Below are 15,297 nucleotides of genomic sequence, written 5' to 3' on the forward strand. Positions count from 1 at the left end.
AATCAAGGAGAGTGAGCTGAGGACAGACCAGCCTTTTGCTGATGACAAAAACCTCTTCACCCCAAAGCCTTTTGGTCCTCTGCTCCAGTTCCCAGTGAGAAATTCTTCCCAGGAAAATGACATCTTTATAGACGTAATAGTGAAGGAAGCACAAGCACAGATGTGCATACACACACACACACACACACACACACACCCTACAGAAGCAAGCCTCTGATATGGGGCACACTAGGTAGGAGACACGAGGCAGGTAAGGACTGAGGGAGGGGAGATAGGAGGAAGACAGGAAGGACGCAATACAGACTCCCCACTCAGCAGCAAGGGTCCGCGCCTTCCCAAGATCCCAGAAAGAAGGGGAGCACTTGATTTTATCTATGTATACATATTTATAGAACATAAATGTCAAAAATTTTGCACAGTGACTATCATTAGCCTAGGACCCACCCCTTTCCTTCTAGATACTTCCATGCCTGCCCCACCCTGTACACACAAGCTGCAAAGGCAGTGGCCACTGAGGCCTGTCCTGCAGGAGAAAAGGCCAGGGAGGGCCGGGCTGCTCTCAGTAGCCGCATCCCAGGCTGTGGCCTCACCCAGCGAGACCCTTGGGCCTCCAAACTTGGTTCACATAAGAGCCACCACCCACCATCGCCCTTCCTGACAACTTGTTCTCCGTATGGCCCTTCTCCGAGTGCTGGAGTGAGACAGGCCGAGCACCACCGGCTCAGGCCCGAGAGCTGAGGGCGGCAGGCGCGGAGTAGCGTTGGCGGGCATGCTTCTCGCAATACAGCTCATCTCCCACCCAGAAGTGGCCACGCATCTTCAGGTTGAGCCCGCAGTCTGCACAGGTGTAGCAGCTGGGATGGCGGTATGACCCCTCCTGGATGCGTACTGCCTGGTTCCTGCAGAGGAGAAGCAGCCGTCAGCCTCGCACAGCAGCCGGATGGATGGCCAGGGGAGGAGGACTCCTTTCCCAGGGACCTGGTCCCCAGCCAGCCTAGGGACCAGGCTGTGTCCTGGGACATAAAGCCTTCTCAGATGATTCCCAGTATACACCAACACACACATACCAACACACATATACATCCCAACACATACATACTTATGACGCATATTTATATCCCAACACATACACCAGCACACATACACACACCCCAACACATACACCAATGCACATATGACACATACACACATCACAACCCACATATACACATCAACATATACACATACTCCCAATATATAACACATACATTCTCAACACATACATCAACACACATACTCACACCCCAACACAATATACCAAAGCACATACCCAACACACACTTAACACATATACATATACCCAACACACACAGATTCTGACATGTGCACATCTCCCAATATACACACCTAGCACACATAATAACACATATAAATCTAACACATGTACCCATATACTCAACACACACTAACACTTGACACATATACCAATCCACACATGCACTAATCCACACTCCCCATTTGGGACTCCTAATCAGTGCTCAGGGCCTGGGCATTGTCCCTGAGCTTCTTTGGTTCAAGGCTAGCACTCTACCACTTGAACCATACACCATTTGAGCTTTTTCTGTGTATGTGGTACTGAGAACTTGAACCCAGGGCTTCATGCATGCTAGGCAAGCACTCTACCATTAAGCCACATTCCCATTAACCAAGAATTTTTAAAGTCACTCCACCTCACACAGACCAATCAGATCTCCCAGGACAAGGTAGTGATGTGGGCTCTGCCCTGGTCTCTTCAGGGCTGAGGCCTGGGCACCATCTCATCTTGCTGGTAAGAAAGCTACAGTCTAGAATGGCAAACCCAAAAGCAAGTCACCTGACGCTCAAGGCTGGCACTGAGGGGATTTATGGGGGGGGGGAAGGAAGGGGGTGTTTTAGGTCTTTTGTCTATCTTCAGAGTAAGTGGCCAAACCCTGATGCTAACCAAACCGTGAGAAAAATGAGTAATCCTATAGAAAATGGCGCCTGCTCCACACAGGGAGGGGGAGAGAGGGGTGGTGAACTTTTCCAGGAGGAGGGCTTCATCTGAGGCACATTTCCAGAGGCTTGGAGATGATGGAAGAGAAGCCCAAAGTAGTAGCATTTCTCATTCCCCTGGGGAGAGGGGAGGAAGTGGGGAGGAGGAGATGGAGGGTGGACAGGAAGCAGCTAGCCAGCCATTCATTCTGAGAAGGCTGGCTCAGCCTAGAACAAAGCCAATCACAGCCATTCCTTCCAGGTCCCTGGCAAACCCCCTCTCACACCTCAGCGCCCCCTGCCGGTCCCCCAGGAAGCCTCCCTGGCCCAGCCCTGCCTTTACTCACGTGATGCTGGTGTTGCACTTCTCACAGGTGTGGAACTTGGGCGGGGTAGCCAGGGCCCTGGTGGTAGACAGGGAGGCCTGAGGACTCAGCGAGCTGGGCAGGAAGGCAGGTGTACCACCTGGAGGGACAGGAGGCAGATGCATGAGAGCTGGATCACCCACAGTGGCTCCAGCCATAGTTAGTGATGCTAGGCTGGCTCTTCCCACGCTGCTCCCAGACTCACGGCCAAAGGTACCCGTGCACAGGAACCTCTAAAGTGCCCAAAGCTGTGCACGCAGGCCAGCAGGAAGGAAAGGGATCAAGCCAGACCCTTGACTGAGACTGGTGGAGAGCCAAGGCCAAGTTCACCAGGAAGGTCTCTGCTGAGTGCCTACATCCAAGTAGGCATTCCTTCTCTTGTGGTCCAATCACAATAATACTAGGTTTTAACAGAACCGCGATGTCTTTGGGCATCTAAGCCAGTGAAGATGCTGAGCCGGTGCCAGCTCATATCTGTAATCCTGGCTATTCAGAAGGCTGAGATCTGAGGACCACTGTTTGAAGCCAGTCCGTGCAGAAAAGTTTGTCTTAGCTCCAACTAACCGCCAAAAAGACAGAAATGCAGCTGTGGCTCAAGTTACAGAGGGCCAGCCTTGAACAACAACAACAACAAAAAAAGCCTAGGAGACAGTACCCAAGCTCTGAGTTCAAGCCTCAGTGCCAGCATCAACAACAATAACAACAAAAGAGCAAAAGTTTATTTCCACAGAAGCATCTTCTTCCTGGAGAGCTGGCCAGGCCCATTTACCCCAACACACAGGGTTCCACAGGGGACAAAGTGATTGTGGCCACCTTGTATCCTCCATCTACAACTGCTCCATTACAAGTGAATACATGAGCGGCTGGTCTATGTGGAACACTGGGCCCCCCTAAAAGCCCCCCCATCTCACTCTCTAAGCTACGTTCTATGACTCCAGGCTGGGCTGGGCTGGGTTCACACCCAAAAGCTCTTTGCTGCTCACCAGGCCACCATCTTAAGACTGTTTCTTAAAGCCTTAATCATCTTTGGGAGCCATCAAATCCTTCCTACTCCCAGAAGCCCTCCCCAGAGAGTCACACCCCTCCAGCTTACTTTATCACTCCCTGGGTGCCTTCCTGGTCCCAGCCAGCCCTTTAGAGTATTTATCTGGTAACTAGTGACCGGGGTGTAAGCTCCCTAAGGCCAGTGTGGGTGGCTTGATGTAGTCCCATGGTCCCCGGCCTGGCGCTAAGCCCTTAATAGGCTAAAGAAACTAAGTAAGTCTTAGGCCAGGCACCAGGTAGCTAGCGCCTGTAAACCTAGCTACTCAGGAGGCTGAGATCTGAGGAACGTGGTTGAAAGCCAGCCCAGGCAGGAAAAGTCCCTGAGACTCTTATCTCCAATTAACCACCAGAAAACCAGAAGTGGAGCTGTGGCTCAAATTGGTAGAGGGCTAGCCTCAAGCAAAAAAAGCTCAGGGATAGCGCCCAGGCCCTGAGTTCAAGCCCCAACTCTGGCAAAAATAATAATGATACATGAATAAGTCTGAGTTTCCTTAGTCTGTAGACCGCTCCCGCCCTCCCCAGCCCCGGGCCTCACCTCTTTCCTCAGCCTCCAGCGCTTCCTGCAAGAGCCGAAAGGAGCTGGACTGCCGTGGGGCCGCCCGCCCCTCGCGGTTCTCCTGCAGCATCTTGTACACTTCCGAGTCCTCTTCCAGCTCCACGCTGCAGGGGTGGGGACAGACAGGAATAATGTCAGATGCTGGAGTGTTAAGGACACATCATGGGGCAGGACAATTGCATGGGTGGGGGGGGTGGACTTAGAAGGGCAGGGATTCCCATCCCTCTTGGGCAATCCAGTCTGCTTCCTGTCCCTCCAGTAGCCCACCCAACCCGGCAGGGCCTGCTGGTACCTGGGCCTGGGGCTGGAGGACCGGGGACCAGAGGAAGACGGCAACACCAACACAGCCGAGTCGCCAGCGCGGCCAAGGCCGGCCTGTGGGAGGAGAGCGTGGGGAGGAGTCAGCTGCTCCCAAGGAGGCCAACAAGGTCCGTGTGCATGGCCACATGTAGTTCTCTAGGCAGACGCCAGGGGGAGGCCTATCCCCATTGGCCAAAGGGCCCACGTGAGGGGCTGACAATCGGGGCTGGCCCCAGGAGCTAGGGTACCAGGGATGGGAGAGATCTAAAAGGAGAAGGGAGGCCCGTGCTATGGAGATGCTTGAGCCTGGACAAGGGTCAGCATAAGGACACTAGGTGATGAGCACACAGACATCCTCTAGGCACATTCCCTTCTGCTAAGTCATGCTATCTGTGCTCAAAGATGTGCACACTGGGGCCAGGCGCCAGTCCCCACAGAGTAAAAGCTAAGCGGAAGCAAGTAGACCCTTTGCGGTAGGTCATGGAAACATAAAAGGCTAGAAGGAAGGAATCAGCCATCCCTGGAAGCCAGAGCAGGGCCTGAGCATCACACATGGCCCCCTCTCCTGAAAGCATCTAGCCATGCCCCCTTCCCCTAGGACTTTTAGGAGCCATGCTCATTCTGAGCTAGTACCCATGCCCCGGGTGTGCCTGTGCATCTCTGGTTCTGACATCTGTGCTCAGATTGGAAATCTGGCCTCCCATGTCATTGTCCAGCCCGCATCTTCAAGTCCCCCCTCCCTTATGCCTTTCCTCCAGCTGCACTGAGCTGCAGGAACTTGGGCATGCTCAGAGAGAGGGAAAGGGCGGCCTTGCTGGCTGACACCCCCATCTGGAGAGGGCAGGGCTGAGGGCAGAGATCTTGAGAAGTCAAATTCTCCCAATTTTTTAAAAAATTGTTAGTCATGAATGATTTATGGGGTCCAGTTCTAAAAGTGCATAAGTTGACCGGATATTGGTGGCTCATGTCTTTAATCCTAGCCACTCAGGAGGCAGAGATCTGAAGATAGTGGTTTGAAGCTAGCCCAGGCAGAAAAATCTGTGAGGCTCTTATCTCCAATTACTCAGCAAAAGGCCAGAAGTGAAGTTGTGACTCAAGTGGTAGAACTAGCCTTGAGCAGAAAAGGCCGAGCAAGAGTGCACACACACACACACACACACACACACACCCAGAAAAACAAAACACCCAACTGCATAAAGTGTAAACCTCTCTAAGTCTCAAAAACATAGCCTGAACTGGACATTGATCAAAACGAACTAAGCAACTCAAGGGCAGTGGTGGGAGGGAGGGAATAAGCGGGAAAGAGGGAGCAGCTGACACTAAGCAAAAGAAAAGGAATGTGCACATCACCCGACGTGGAAGAAATAACTGTATTGTCAAAGCTCATAGAATTCATAAACTGTATAGACCACGATAAAGGCACTTTGCCCCATGAAAAACAAACCAAAACAAACAACAACAACAAAAACCCCACAGCCTGAGCCCCTCGCCCCCCCAGCCCGCACGTGGCATCACACGCCTCCATTCTCGGTGTCCTTCGGCACGGCGCTGTCTAGGTAAGGGGACCGAGGATGAGGAGAGCCCACAGTTCCTCATCCACACTGCCTAGAGTTAGAGGCAGGGCTCCACCTCTGGCTCCTGGATGGCTGCCCAGCGCTGAGTGCACAATGAAGGACGTGAGATCGTTTCCTGAGGTCCTCAAGATCCTAGCGGGCCCCACCCGGGTCACCCACAGCAGTGGGAGGGAGGGTGGCCATCCTACCCAGGGTGCTTCAGGAACTAAGTCCTCACTCCCAGACAGTGGGAGAGGTGCTTCCTTCACTTAGCATCCGCTCACCCAGAGGGGCGACTTACCCTTTCCAGAAGGGCACTGGAAGGGCTGGTGGGGTCCTAAGCACAGGTTCTCTAACCCAAGTCAGCCAGGAGCCCACTGCGAGGCCAAACCACTTGTGAGCCCTTCAGCCCGAGGTCCTTCATGAAGATGGCGGCCTGCCTTTCCCCTCCCCAACACAGGCAGCCGGAGACCCGGCCTCCACTGACGGGGCCTCAATCCAGGTCCAGGAAGGTGCTTCCTTGTCACCTGCCCATCAAGAGCAGATCTGCAGCACACGTCTGGGGGCACACATGTTCATGGGGAGTAAGTACCAGGGTGAGGAGTGGAGGTGCAGTGCCAGGAGAGTGTCTGCCGTTAAATAAGGTTGGGAACTTAATCAGATCACAGACATCCAGCTTCATCCAGTCAAGTGCAGTGACTAGCAGGGACTGTGGGACTCTGACTGCTGCTCGGAGAATGTAGCCAGGTTCTGAGGTCCAGAGAGGGACAGAGTCCTGCCCCTGGCCTCACAGCCGAGGTGGAACTATGACCGCCCCAGCTGGGTACAGGTGGCTCATGCTTGTGATCCTAGCCACTCAGGAGGCTGAGACCTAAGGATTTCAGTTTGAAGCCAGCCCTGGCAGGAAAGCCCATGAAATCTTATCTCCAATTAACCACCAAAAAGCTAGAAGTAGAGCTGTGGCTCAACTGGTACAGTGCTAACCTCAAGGCAAGAAAAAAAAATGCTAAGGAAAGCATCTAGGCACTGCGTTCACACCTCAGGACTGGTGAAAGAAAAGAAAGAAAGAAAAGAAAGAGAGAAAGAAAGAAAAAGAAAGAAGAAAGAAAGAAAGAAAAAACAAGAAAGAAGGAAGGAAGGAAGAAGAAAGAAGGAAGGAAGGAAGGAAAGAAAGAAGGAAGGAAGGAGGAAGGAAGAAAGAAAAGAAAGAAAGAGAAAGAGATGGCAGCTGCAGATCTTCAGTAACCAGATAGAGTCCTCTGTCCCTAGGCCAAGCTCATTTCAGCTTATCTCGGACCAAAGCCGCGCACATCCCTCCCCCACCAGGCCCTGCTTGCCCAGCCACCCTCCCTCTCGCACGGTGTCCCACAACTGCTCATTATTCTCCAACCCCTATCCTGTTCCACCTCCAGTGTCCAACAAAATGCCTGCTGAAGTCCTTCTTGGGCACTAGCACACACTCATCTACCCCCTTCCAGAATGCCTCCTGCTTCTGCAATTAATAGCACACTCATTAATGCTTAATTGGCCCACAATTGCGTTTGCATGTTTGTCTTATCTCCACAACTACATCTTACATTCTTCAAAGACAGGGATTTCATGAACACATCTCTGAATGTCCCCAGCACATGCCCAGCTGGACCCTGGCCAGCCCCATGGTCCTTCACCAGAGAGCTGCCCCTTCCTCTCCAGAGCCCCTGGTTCCTGTTCCTCCCCCCCAGTCACTCCCAAGGGCTCCGCTGCCTGGAATGCACGACCCACCTGGGGTAGATTCCAGCAGCTGGCCCTCGTCTCCTTCACCCTATGGGCTGGACATGCCCCTGGCCAGTCTGCCTCCAGCAGCCAGCTCAGCAGTGTTGGCTGCCTTACTCCCTCACCTCCTCACCCCTGCTCTTGAGGAGGAGAAATACCACGGGGTGGGGGGGGGGGCTAAGCTGTGGCCAGCAGATAGCCAGCAGACGTGGGGACCTGGGTAGAGGAGGAGTCCCACCCCCAGAACAGGCCAAGGACAATTTGGGGACAGAACCACAGCTCCGGGGGAGTTCTCCACACTGAGTCAGAGGAGAAGCAAGGTCTGGGGGTGGGGGCTGGGGGCTTGGAACAGGAAGGAATGTATTCAAGAGATGTAGCCAGAGCCCAGAGGGACCAGTCCCAACAACAGCAGCAAAACTATTTCAGCCACAGCCCAAGAGAAACATACTGAGGAGGGAGGAAGCTGGGGGGGGGGGGGGCAGGGCCAGCAAGAAGGAGAAATGTAGGCGTGCATGGGAGTGCAGGACCCGGCGCTGGCAGGGCAGACTCTGGTGCTTCACGGGCCCTCCACCAGAAGCACAGGCCTCCATGGCTCAGGGGAGCGACACACCCGTCTCTAGGAGATGGCCTCCCAGGCTGCCCACGGCACCAGCTGCCTGCAGCCTCGAGGGCACCACGGGCAGCTGGCAGAAGGGGCACTGCGTCTCCTTCCCCGAGGAAGCCTTACCTGTTGGCCCGCAGGGCGGCCTCTGTAGGGCAAGGGGTCAGCAGCAGTGAGGCCTGAAGAGTGTGTCAGACTCTGGAAACTGAAATGAAAGGAAATGGAGCCAGGTGCTGGCAGCTCGCATCCGTAATCCTAGCTTCTCAGGAGGCGGAGATCTATCGATCTTTATTTCAAAGCTCGTCTAGGCAGGAAAGTCTGTGAGACTCTCATCTCCAATTAACCAGCAAAGGAAGAAAGAAAAGGAAGGAAGGAAAGAAGGATGGAAGAAAGGAAGGAAGGAAGGAAGGAAGGAAGGAAGGAAGGAAGGAAGGAAGGAAGGAAGGAAGGAAGGAAGGAAGGAAGGGAGGGAGGGAGGGAGGGAGGGAGAGAGGGAGGGAGGGAGGGAAGGTGCCAGTGGCTTACACCTGTAAGCCAGCTACTCAGGAGGCTGAGCTACTCAGGAGGCTGAGATCTGAAGATTGAAGTTCCAAACCAGCCTGGCCAGGAAAGTCTGTGAGACTCATATCTCCAATAAACTACTCAGAAAAAGCCAGAAGTGGCACTGTGGCTCAAGTGACAGAGCGTTAGCCTTGAACAAAAGAAGCTCAGAGACAGAGACCAGGCCCAGGACCAGCAAAAAACAAAACCCTGAACTGGAGCAAGGGTTCAAGGGGTAGGGTGCCAGCCTTGAGCAGAAAAGCTAAGAGTTTGAGTTCAAATCCCAGCACAAGCACACAAAAGAAGAAGAAGCAGGGGAAAGGGGAGGAGGATGAGCAGTGTGGGCCAGCTGGGTCTGACCAGCCTGACCTAGAGAAACAGGAGGATCTCGGTCCCCTAGCTACCGAGAGACTGGTGGCCAGGGCACCGCCTGCACACTCACCTGCGGCTGACTGCCGCCTCCCCAGTGAGGGTTAGTGGGCTGCCAGGAGGTGGGGTGCAGAAGGGACTCCCTGGCCGGGGACTGAGGGAGGTTGGACTGGAATAGGAAGACCGCAGGGAAGACTGGCTATCAAGGTGTGTCCTCAGGGAGCCCTGTGGAGAGGCACCAAGAGACCATAGGACCCTGGGCCCTGCCTGGCCACAGGACCTCAGGATGGCCAGTGTGCTGGCCTTCTGGGCGGATCAGCTTACCTGGAAGCGAGTTGCAAGCACTTCCAAGGAGCCCTCCCCATTGGCCTGCCCAGGAGAGGCAGCTGGAGACCTGAAGGGACAACACAGAGTTTTGTCACAGATGCCCTGGACCCCACCTCCCCTCCCCAGCTCCTTTCAGCCCTCTCTGACACTCTCCCCAAACTGGTGCTCAGGATCAGCAAAACATCCGGGACACTAGGCCATGGGGTTTGTCAGCTTTTAACTTTGACAAGTTCAAAAGAAACAACTATCATCAACAACGTGTTTCTTAAAAGACAGGTGGTTTCAGCTCCCTGAGGTAGGAAGGATGGAGTTGCAGCACAACAGTCAATAAATCCAATTTTACTGGACACTCCTCGCGTCGTCCGAGCCCTTCTTCCTTTCTATTTTGTTTAAAGTTTGTCACAGCGCAGCTATCCGTGTGTACATCAGTTTGGGAGGAAAATGGATGGTTTCATATGATCTTCCATACATGTACGGATGCGTATGGACACATCTCCATCCAGGGGCTCATGCCTGCTTGTTGAGTACTTTACTGCTTAAACTACACCCCCAGCTTAGAATCCTGTGCAGTTTACCTCATGGAGAAAGTGAAGGCCAGAGAGGAAAATTGAGTTGCCCAAAGTCCCCAAACCTGTCACTCTCCCCGACCCACAGGCTTGTCCCTGGCCAGCTGTGTCATTGAAGACACTTTTGAGAGGGTCATTGGTGGGCGGGTCCTTTCCTTAGGCTCCTCCCCCATAAGGAAAGGGATGCAACAAGCTTCCTTTCCCTCCCAGTCACACAGCTAAAGCACCTAGGGCAACGAGCAGGCCCAACCTCCCCCCCCCCCCCAGCAATAGCAGCCAGCCAGAGGGGCTCCTCCTCACCCAGCTCTTGCCAGAGCCCTTCCTAGGATGCCAGCTGGAGGCTAGAATGAGAAGGCACTGGTGTGAGGAATCGCAAGGGTGAGGAGACAGCTACTGACCCCCGATACTGCGTACCGTCCTCTTTCTGGCCAGTGTCTGGCCACTTCTAGAGAGACTGGGCAGCAGAAAACCCTGCCTCCTGGGGAGTACAGGGTTAGAGCAGGGGGCGCTGGGCTCTGGCTCCTACCCCAGAGCTTCTGAGTGCTGGAGCAGCCCTGGGAGGGGGAGTCAGGAGGGTAAGGGGGGGGGGTCAGCAAAAGAAGGAAGAGACCCAGAGCCTCATCTTGTCTGGGGTGAAGCTGGGGACCTGATAGCCAGGAGGGACCTGAGAGGAAGAGATGGTGTCAGCGTTCCCTGCCCCTCCCCCAGACCCACACTTCAGCCCTCCCATCCATTTTGGTCTCATTCCCAGATGCCATGAGGTACTCTCCACCCTCTGCCCTGAGGTCCTGCTCTTGCAAACATTCAGAGGGCAGACTGGCATGAAGGGGTCCAGCCTCTGCCAACCCCACAGGCAAGTCCTGGAGAGAAGCAAGAGTCTGGAGATAGTAGACCCAAGGCGGCCTTCCCAGAAGGCTCTGCGGCCTGGGGGAATCTCCCAGCATTCCTAATCTATGACTCACTCATGGCGATGCCCCACCCCAAGGAGCCACCTGTTCCCCCCACAACTCTGGCATCAAGACTCAAACTCCTGTGAGCCCAGGAACCTGCCTTCCCTCTCGGGGTTTAACAGCAGTGATGGACACAGACATTAAGCGTGCCGTGATGAACCCCCAAATGTCTTCCTCCACCTGAATCAAAACAAAGGCCACCTCTCAGAAGCAGGGACCCTGGAGATCCTGCCTGGGCATACCTTCTCCTCTTCAACCACTTGATGTCCACACCCTGTGACCTGCACACTCTAGGGAACCAGTCAAACTCGGGCTTCCAGGTGACTGGTGGCAGCTGGCCCTGCCCAGCCTGTGGCTGCATGCCCAGCCCGGTGCCCCCTTTCTCCAGCTGGCCACAGCCCACCCTGCAACCCTTTCCTGGGCTGCAGACATAGAACTGGGAACCTACACATATATGTGCCATCTGGGAAGTCTAGGTTGGGGCCACACTAGAGGCTGTGGGTAGGGGTGCGTGTGGGCAGCTACCCAGCTGGTAGTGGGTGGAAGAAAAGAAAGGCTGGCAGGGCCCAGAGGAGGTGAAGGGCCTACCTACCGGTCCAGCTGCAGTCGCAGGGGCGAAGCACTCTGGCGGATCTTGCTCTGGGCCTCAGCATGAAGCATGCCCTCTGCACTCTCCCCATTTATGGCCACAATGATGTCGCCCGGCCGGAGGTCAGCAGCCTCAGCCTTTCCCCGCTCTGTCACCTATTGGGTATGATGAATTGGGAGCTGGGGAGTCTTTGGTACCCAGCACCCACGCTGGGACAGTGGTATATGTGGGGAAGGGTAGAAGAGAAGGAATTCCCTTCAGAGGAAGGCCGAAGCTTTGACCACCCCCCCCCCTTTGCCCTTCACTGCCAGCTACCCAGCTAATCCCTCCAAAGCTCAAGTGGCACCCATCCCCCCCTCCACCAGCGTGCTATGAGAGGCCTCCCATGGAATGTGAAGGCAGAACGGCATTAACGGAGCTCAGAAATACTTGTGGATCATGAACCCTGCCTGCACAAATCACACCTTGCAGGTGATTGCCTGTGTACTGCCTCCATGTACATGATGGCTCTGGAGCAGGGCTGGGGCCTAGGCCGAGGGGAAATGATCAGGAGCTCTTAGCGGCCCCATAACCACTCAAATTTGTGCCAGCAGGTGTGGGGTGAGTGACCAGGGAGAACAGGGCAAGCCCTGTCCCTCCTTCCTTCCTTCCTTCTTTCCTTCCTTTCTTCCTTCCTTCCTTCCTTCCATCTCTCCTACCTTTCTTCTTTGTGCTGGTATTATGACTTGAACTCAGGGCCTGGGTGCTATCCCTTAGCTTTTTCACTCAAGGCTGGTGCTCTACCCCTTGAGCCACAGTTCTAGTTCCAGCTTTTTGGTGGGTAATTAGTGTCAAGAATCTCATGGACTTTCCTGCCTAGGCTGGCTTAGAACCATAATTCTCCCATTTCAGTCTCCTCAGTAGCTGGGATTACAGGTGTGAGCCACAGGTACCTGACTCATTCTGTCCTTTCTTGGAATGGCCTCTACATCCCCACAGCCACAGGGCCCACGGTCCCCGCAGGCTACCTCTATCACCAGCAACGGGTCTCGGGCTCCAGAACACAACAGGAAAGACGTCCTGGGGACAAGGAGGGGAGGGCCGTGTAACTTTTAGGGGTATATCCTTATCTCGGGAACCAGCGCTTACCTTGGTCACCATGATAGGTGTGTGGAAGTCGCGGCCTCCACTGATGCGGAAGCCCCAGGGCGCCGGCCCCGTCACATCCACCGTCAGCGCCATGACTGAGGAAGAGAGGACCAGGAGGTAGAGTCTATCCCCCCAACCCACAGGACACAAAACCAAGAAGAGCTGGGACAGGTGCCAGAGGTTGGGGGTCAGGAGCTCCTGGCAGGGGCTGGGGGAGGGGTTGGGGGTGGGGCAGAGGAAGTGACTTCAGTTCCTCCCCTCACCCCTGAGTTTCACTTCTCTTCACCCTAGGAAGCTCAGATTCTGACTTCCTCCCTCTCTGGTCTGATCTTTAGCCCAGCACTTTAGCCCTGTTGCCTGTCAGCCAGAGGCCGGCTGGCATTGGGTGGGCAGAGGCTGGCAGGTGATCGGAGACCCCAGCACTTTCTCCCCCTCCCTTCCTCCACCACCAGTGCTTGCTTCCGGTCCCCCCAAACCCACAGCACACAACACTTCCTCTCCACTCTGGGGGAGAGCCAGATGGCAGGCTGGGGAGAATGGGAGTCTTCTGAAGAGAAGAGAAACAAGGAGTAGGGTGAGCCCACCAGCTTACGCAAGAATTTGGCCCGATGGAAGGGTTCGCTGAAATCAAGGGGGGGGGGGGGTGCAGGCCACCTGCCCAACGCCTGACAATAGTATTTAGATGGGCAAGGTCCCCCTTCCCACTTTCCCCAGTGACTTGCTGCCCTCTGAGCAGCCCTGGCAAAGAGGTTCGGCTCTCCGGCCCAGCAGGGCACACCCACCCCCCACCCCCGTGCGGCCAGCGCCGCTGGCTGACCAATGCTAGCTGACCAATGCACCCTCGGGCAGAGAGGGCCTGCGCCTCCCACGGGGCCGGGGAGTGTCCTGCGGCCCAGACCCTCCTAGGATTTCCTCTAGGTCTGGAGCCAGGAGCCAACCCAGGCAGGAAGCTGCCATGCCAAGCTGGGCGCCACCTAGCCCAGCACCCATCCCAGAAAGGAGGTCCAAGGACGGCAGAGGTTCGGCCCCATCTCGGGGCGCGGCGAGGAGCAGCTCCCGTCTGCTATACGGTGTTGTCCTTCCGCCCAGGCGCGGTCCCTGTCCCCTCCCAGGTCCCCAGGCCCCCGGAGTTGATCCCTGGAACTCCACAAGCGCCCTGGGATTCCCAGACCTTTGAGCCGGCTGGTGGACTCCGTCCACGCTGGGTGCCGCAGGGAGGTGCCCAGCCCGTTAGCCCGGCTCTCCCGGTTCTAGAGCTTTCTTCCCACCAAGGCCACAGTACCCCCGCCCCGCCCCCTCCCCCCCAGGCCCCGGGGCTGGAGACGGAGCGACCGGGTCACAGGAAGCCCCGGCCCCCGGGGGCTGCGGGCGGAGGTGGGGTCCGCGCGGACGGCGTGCGGAGCGCCCGGGGGCCGCGCGGAGAGGGTGCGCAGGTGGGCGCGCGCTCACCTGTCCGGCGGGGCGGCCGGGCCGCGAGGGGAGGGAAGGAGGGAAGGACGACCCGGAGGGAGAGGCTCCACCAGGCTCCCGCCGCCGCCGCCGCCGCCGCCCGCCGTCTGCCCGACTCTGGGGAGAGCCCGCCCGGGGCTCCGGGACCGGCCTCCGCCCATGTGATCCCAGGGCCGCCCCTGCCGCCGCCCCTGGCCCGGGAAGCCGCCTCCTCCGCGCGCCCGAGCCCCGGCAGGGTGCTGCCACCTGGCCCGCGCCCCCGCGGGGGGCGATGGGGAGGACCGCGCGTCCCGCGCGCCGGCGCCAGGCGCCCATCCGCGGTGCCCGCCTACCCCCCGGGCCGCCCGGCAGCCGCCCCAGCCCCGTCTGCGGCCGGACCGGCTTCTCCACCCACCCCAGACTTGGCGGCTGGCGCAGATGCGGTCCGGACACCCACAGATGCCCGGCCAGAGCCACCCTCCGCCCTCCCCCGCTCCCTTCCCGCACCCGCAGCCCCGACGCCTGGCGCGCGGCAGCCACCGCGGGGAGTCCCTGCCCGAGGACGCCGATGCCCCGCAGACCCGCTCAGCTGCTCAGGGCTGGTGGTCAGGACTGGGGGGAGATGGAGACGCCGGGCATGGGGATCCCCCACCCCGGTCTGCCTAGAGTGGGCAAACCCCATCCACCACCAGGGCCTTGCTCCGCTCTCCACTCCTGCCGGATACCTGGAACCCAGGGTCAGGGATGCCGACAGCCACCCAGGGGACCCCGGTGCCAGTCAACGGCAAGAGGAGCCACCTGGCCAATGGCTCCCCCCCCCCAACAGAGCCATACCTGGCAACCCTCACCCTGGGGAAACTCGGGGCCCACGCAGCTGCCTCCTGGGTCTTCCCTTGGCCTGGAGGATTTGGCTCTCTGGGGAGCACACCTGTGGGCACAGCTGTAACCTGCCCGCCTCAGGTGTGAGTCATTCTCTCCGCGTTGCCTCAGTGAGGATTGCCCTCCTCACCCTCCATCACCCAGGGGCGCCCACAGACACCCTCCCCGCAGTCCGGTCCAGCCACCTTGGAGGCCACCTCCCACAGCCTCCGCCTGGGTGTAAACCACTCTCCCGCTGGCCTCCCTCCTCCACCTCCCAGACGCACCTGCTCTACCTCCCTAGCTGGTTAGAAGCCCTCTGTGGTTCAGTGCTAAGGGTGGCACCTGGGCCTTAGCCATGTGTGAAGTACTTACTCCA

At 56.9% G+C, this 15,297-nt stretch overlaps 1 protein-coding gene across 4 annotated transcripts; it reads right to left on the reverse strand.

Moving 5' to 3' along the window:
• Positions 1–362: 362 nt before the first annotated feature.
• Positions 363–14,915, reverse strand: Pdlim2 (PDZ and LIM domain 2). 4 transcript variants are annotated; one of them, XM_042667228.1, is made up of 11 exons: positions 14,076–14,263; positions 13,353–13,358; positions 12,633–12,730; positions 11,508–11,659; positions 9,397–9,466; positions 9,146–9,297; positions 8,290–8,368; positions 4,250–4,332; positions 3,937–4,061; positions 2,340–2,457; positions 363–899 (listed from the first exon to the last, which is right to left on the reverse strand). In XM_042667228.1, exons 3-11 carry the CDS (start codon positions 12,723–12,725, stop codon positions 722–724), a joined length of 1,050 nt encoding a protein of 349 aa, XP_042523162.1. In that variant the 5' UTR covers positions 12,726–12,730; positions 13,353–13,358; positions 14,076–14,263; the 3' UTR covers positions 363–721. The 4 variants fall into 4 exon arrangements, with proteins under 4 accessions (XP_042523162.1, XP_042523160.1, XP_042523159.1 ...); XM_042667226.1 differs by lacking the exons at positions 13,353–13,358; positions 14,076–14,263 and adding an exon at positions 14,895–14,915 and having other exon boundaries at positions 12,633–12,727; XM_042667225.1 differs by lacking the exon at positions 13,353–13,358 and having other exon boundaries at positions 12,633–12,727; positions 14,082–14,140.
• Between the last annotated feature and the right edge of the window lie 382 nt (positions 14,916–15,297).

Source organism: Dipodomys spectabilis, unplaced genomic scaffold (assembly GCF_019054845.1).
Source record: "Dipodomys spectabilis isolate Male_0828 unplaced genomic scaffold, ASM1905484v1 ptg000380l, whole genome shotgun sequence".
NCBI classification, from domain to species: domain Eukaryota; kingdom Metazoa; phylum Chordata; class Mammalia; order Rodentia; family Heteromyidae; genus Dipodomys; species Dipodomys spectabilis.

Bases quoted from the DNA above. Each gene is read 5' to 3' on its own strand.
- Pdlim2 (XM_042667226.1), bottom strand. From the start codon at position 12,725: ATGGCGCTGACGGTGGATGTGACGGGGCCGGCGCCCTGGGGCTTCCGC. The intron at 9,467-11,507 runs GTAGGTAGGCCC...TTGTCCCTTCAG, and splicing joins CTGCGACTGCAGCTGGACCG to GTCTCCAGCTGCCTCTCCTG. The intron at 900-2,339 runs GTGAGTAAAGGC...TCTCCTCTGCAG, and splicing joins AAGTGCAACACCAGCATCAC to GAACCAGGCAGTACGCATCC.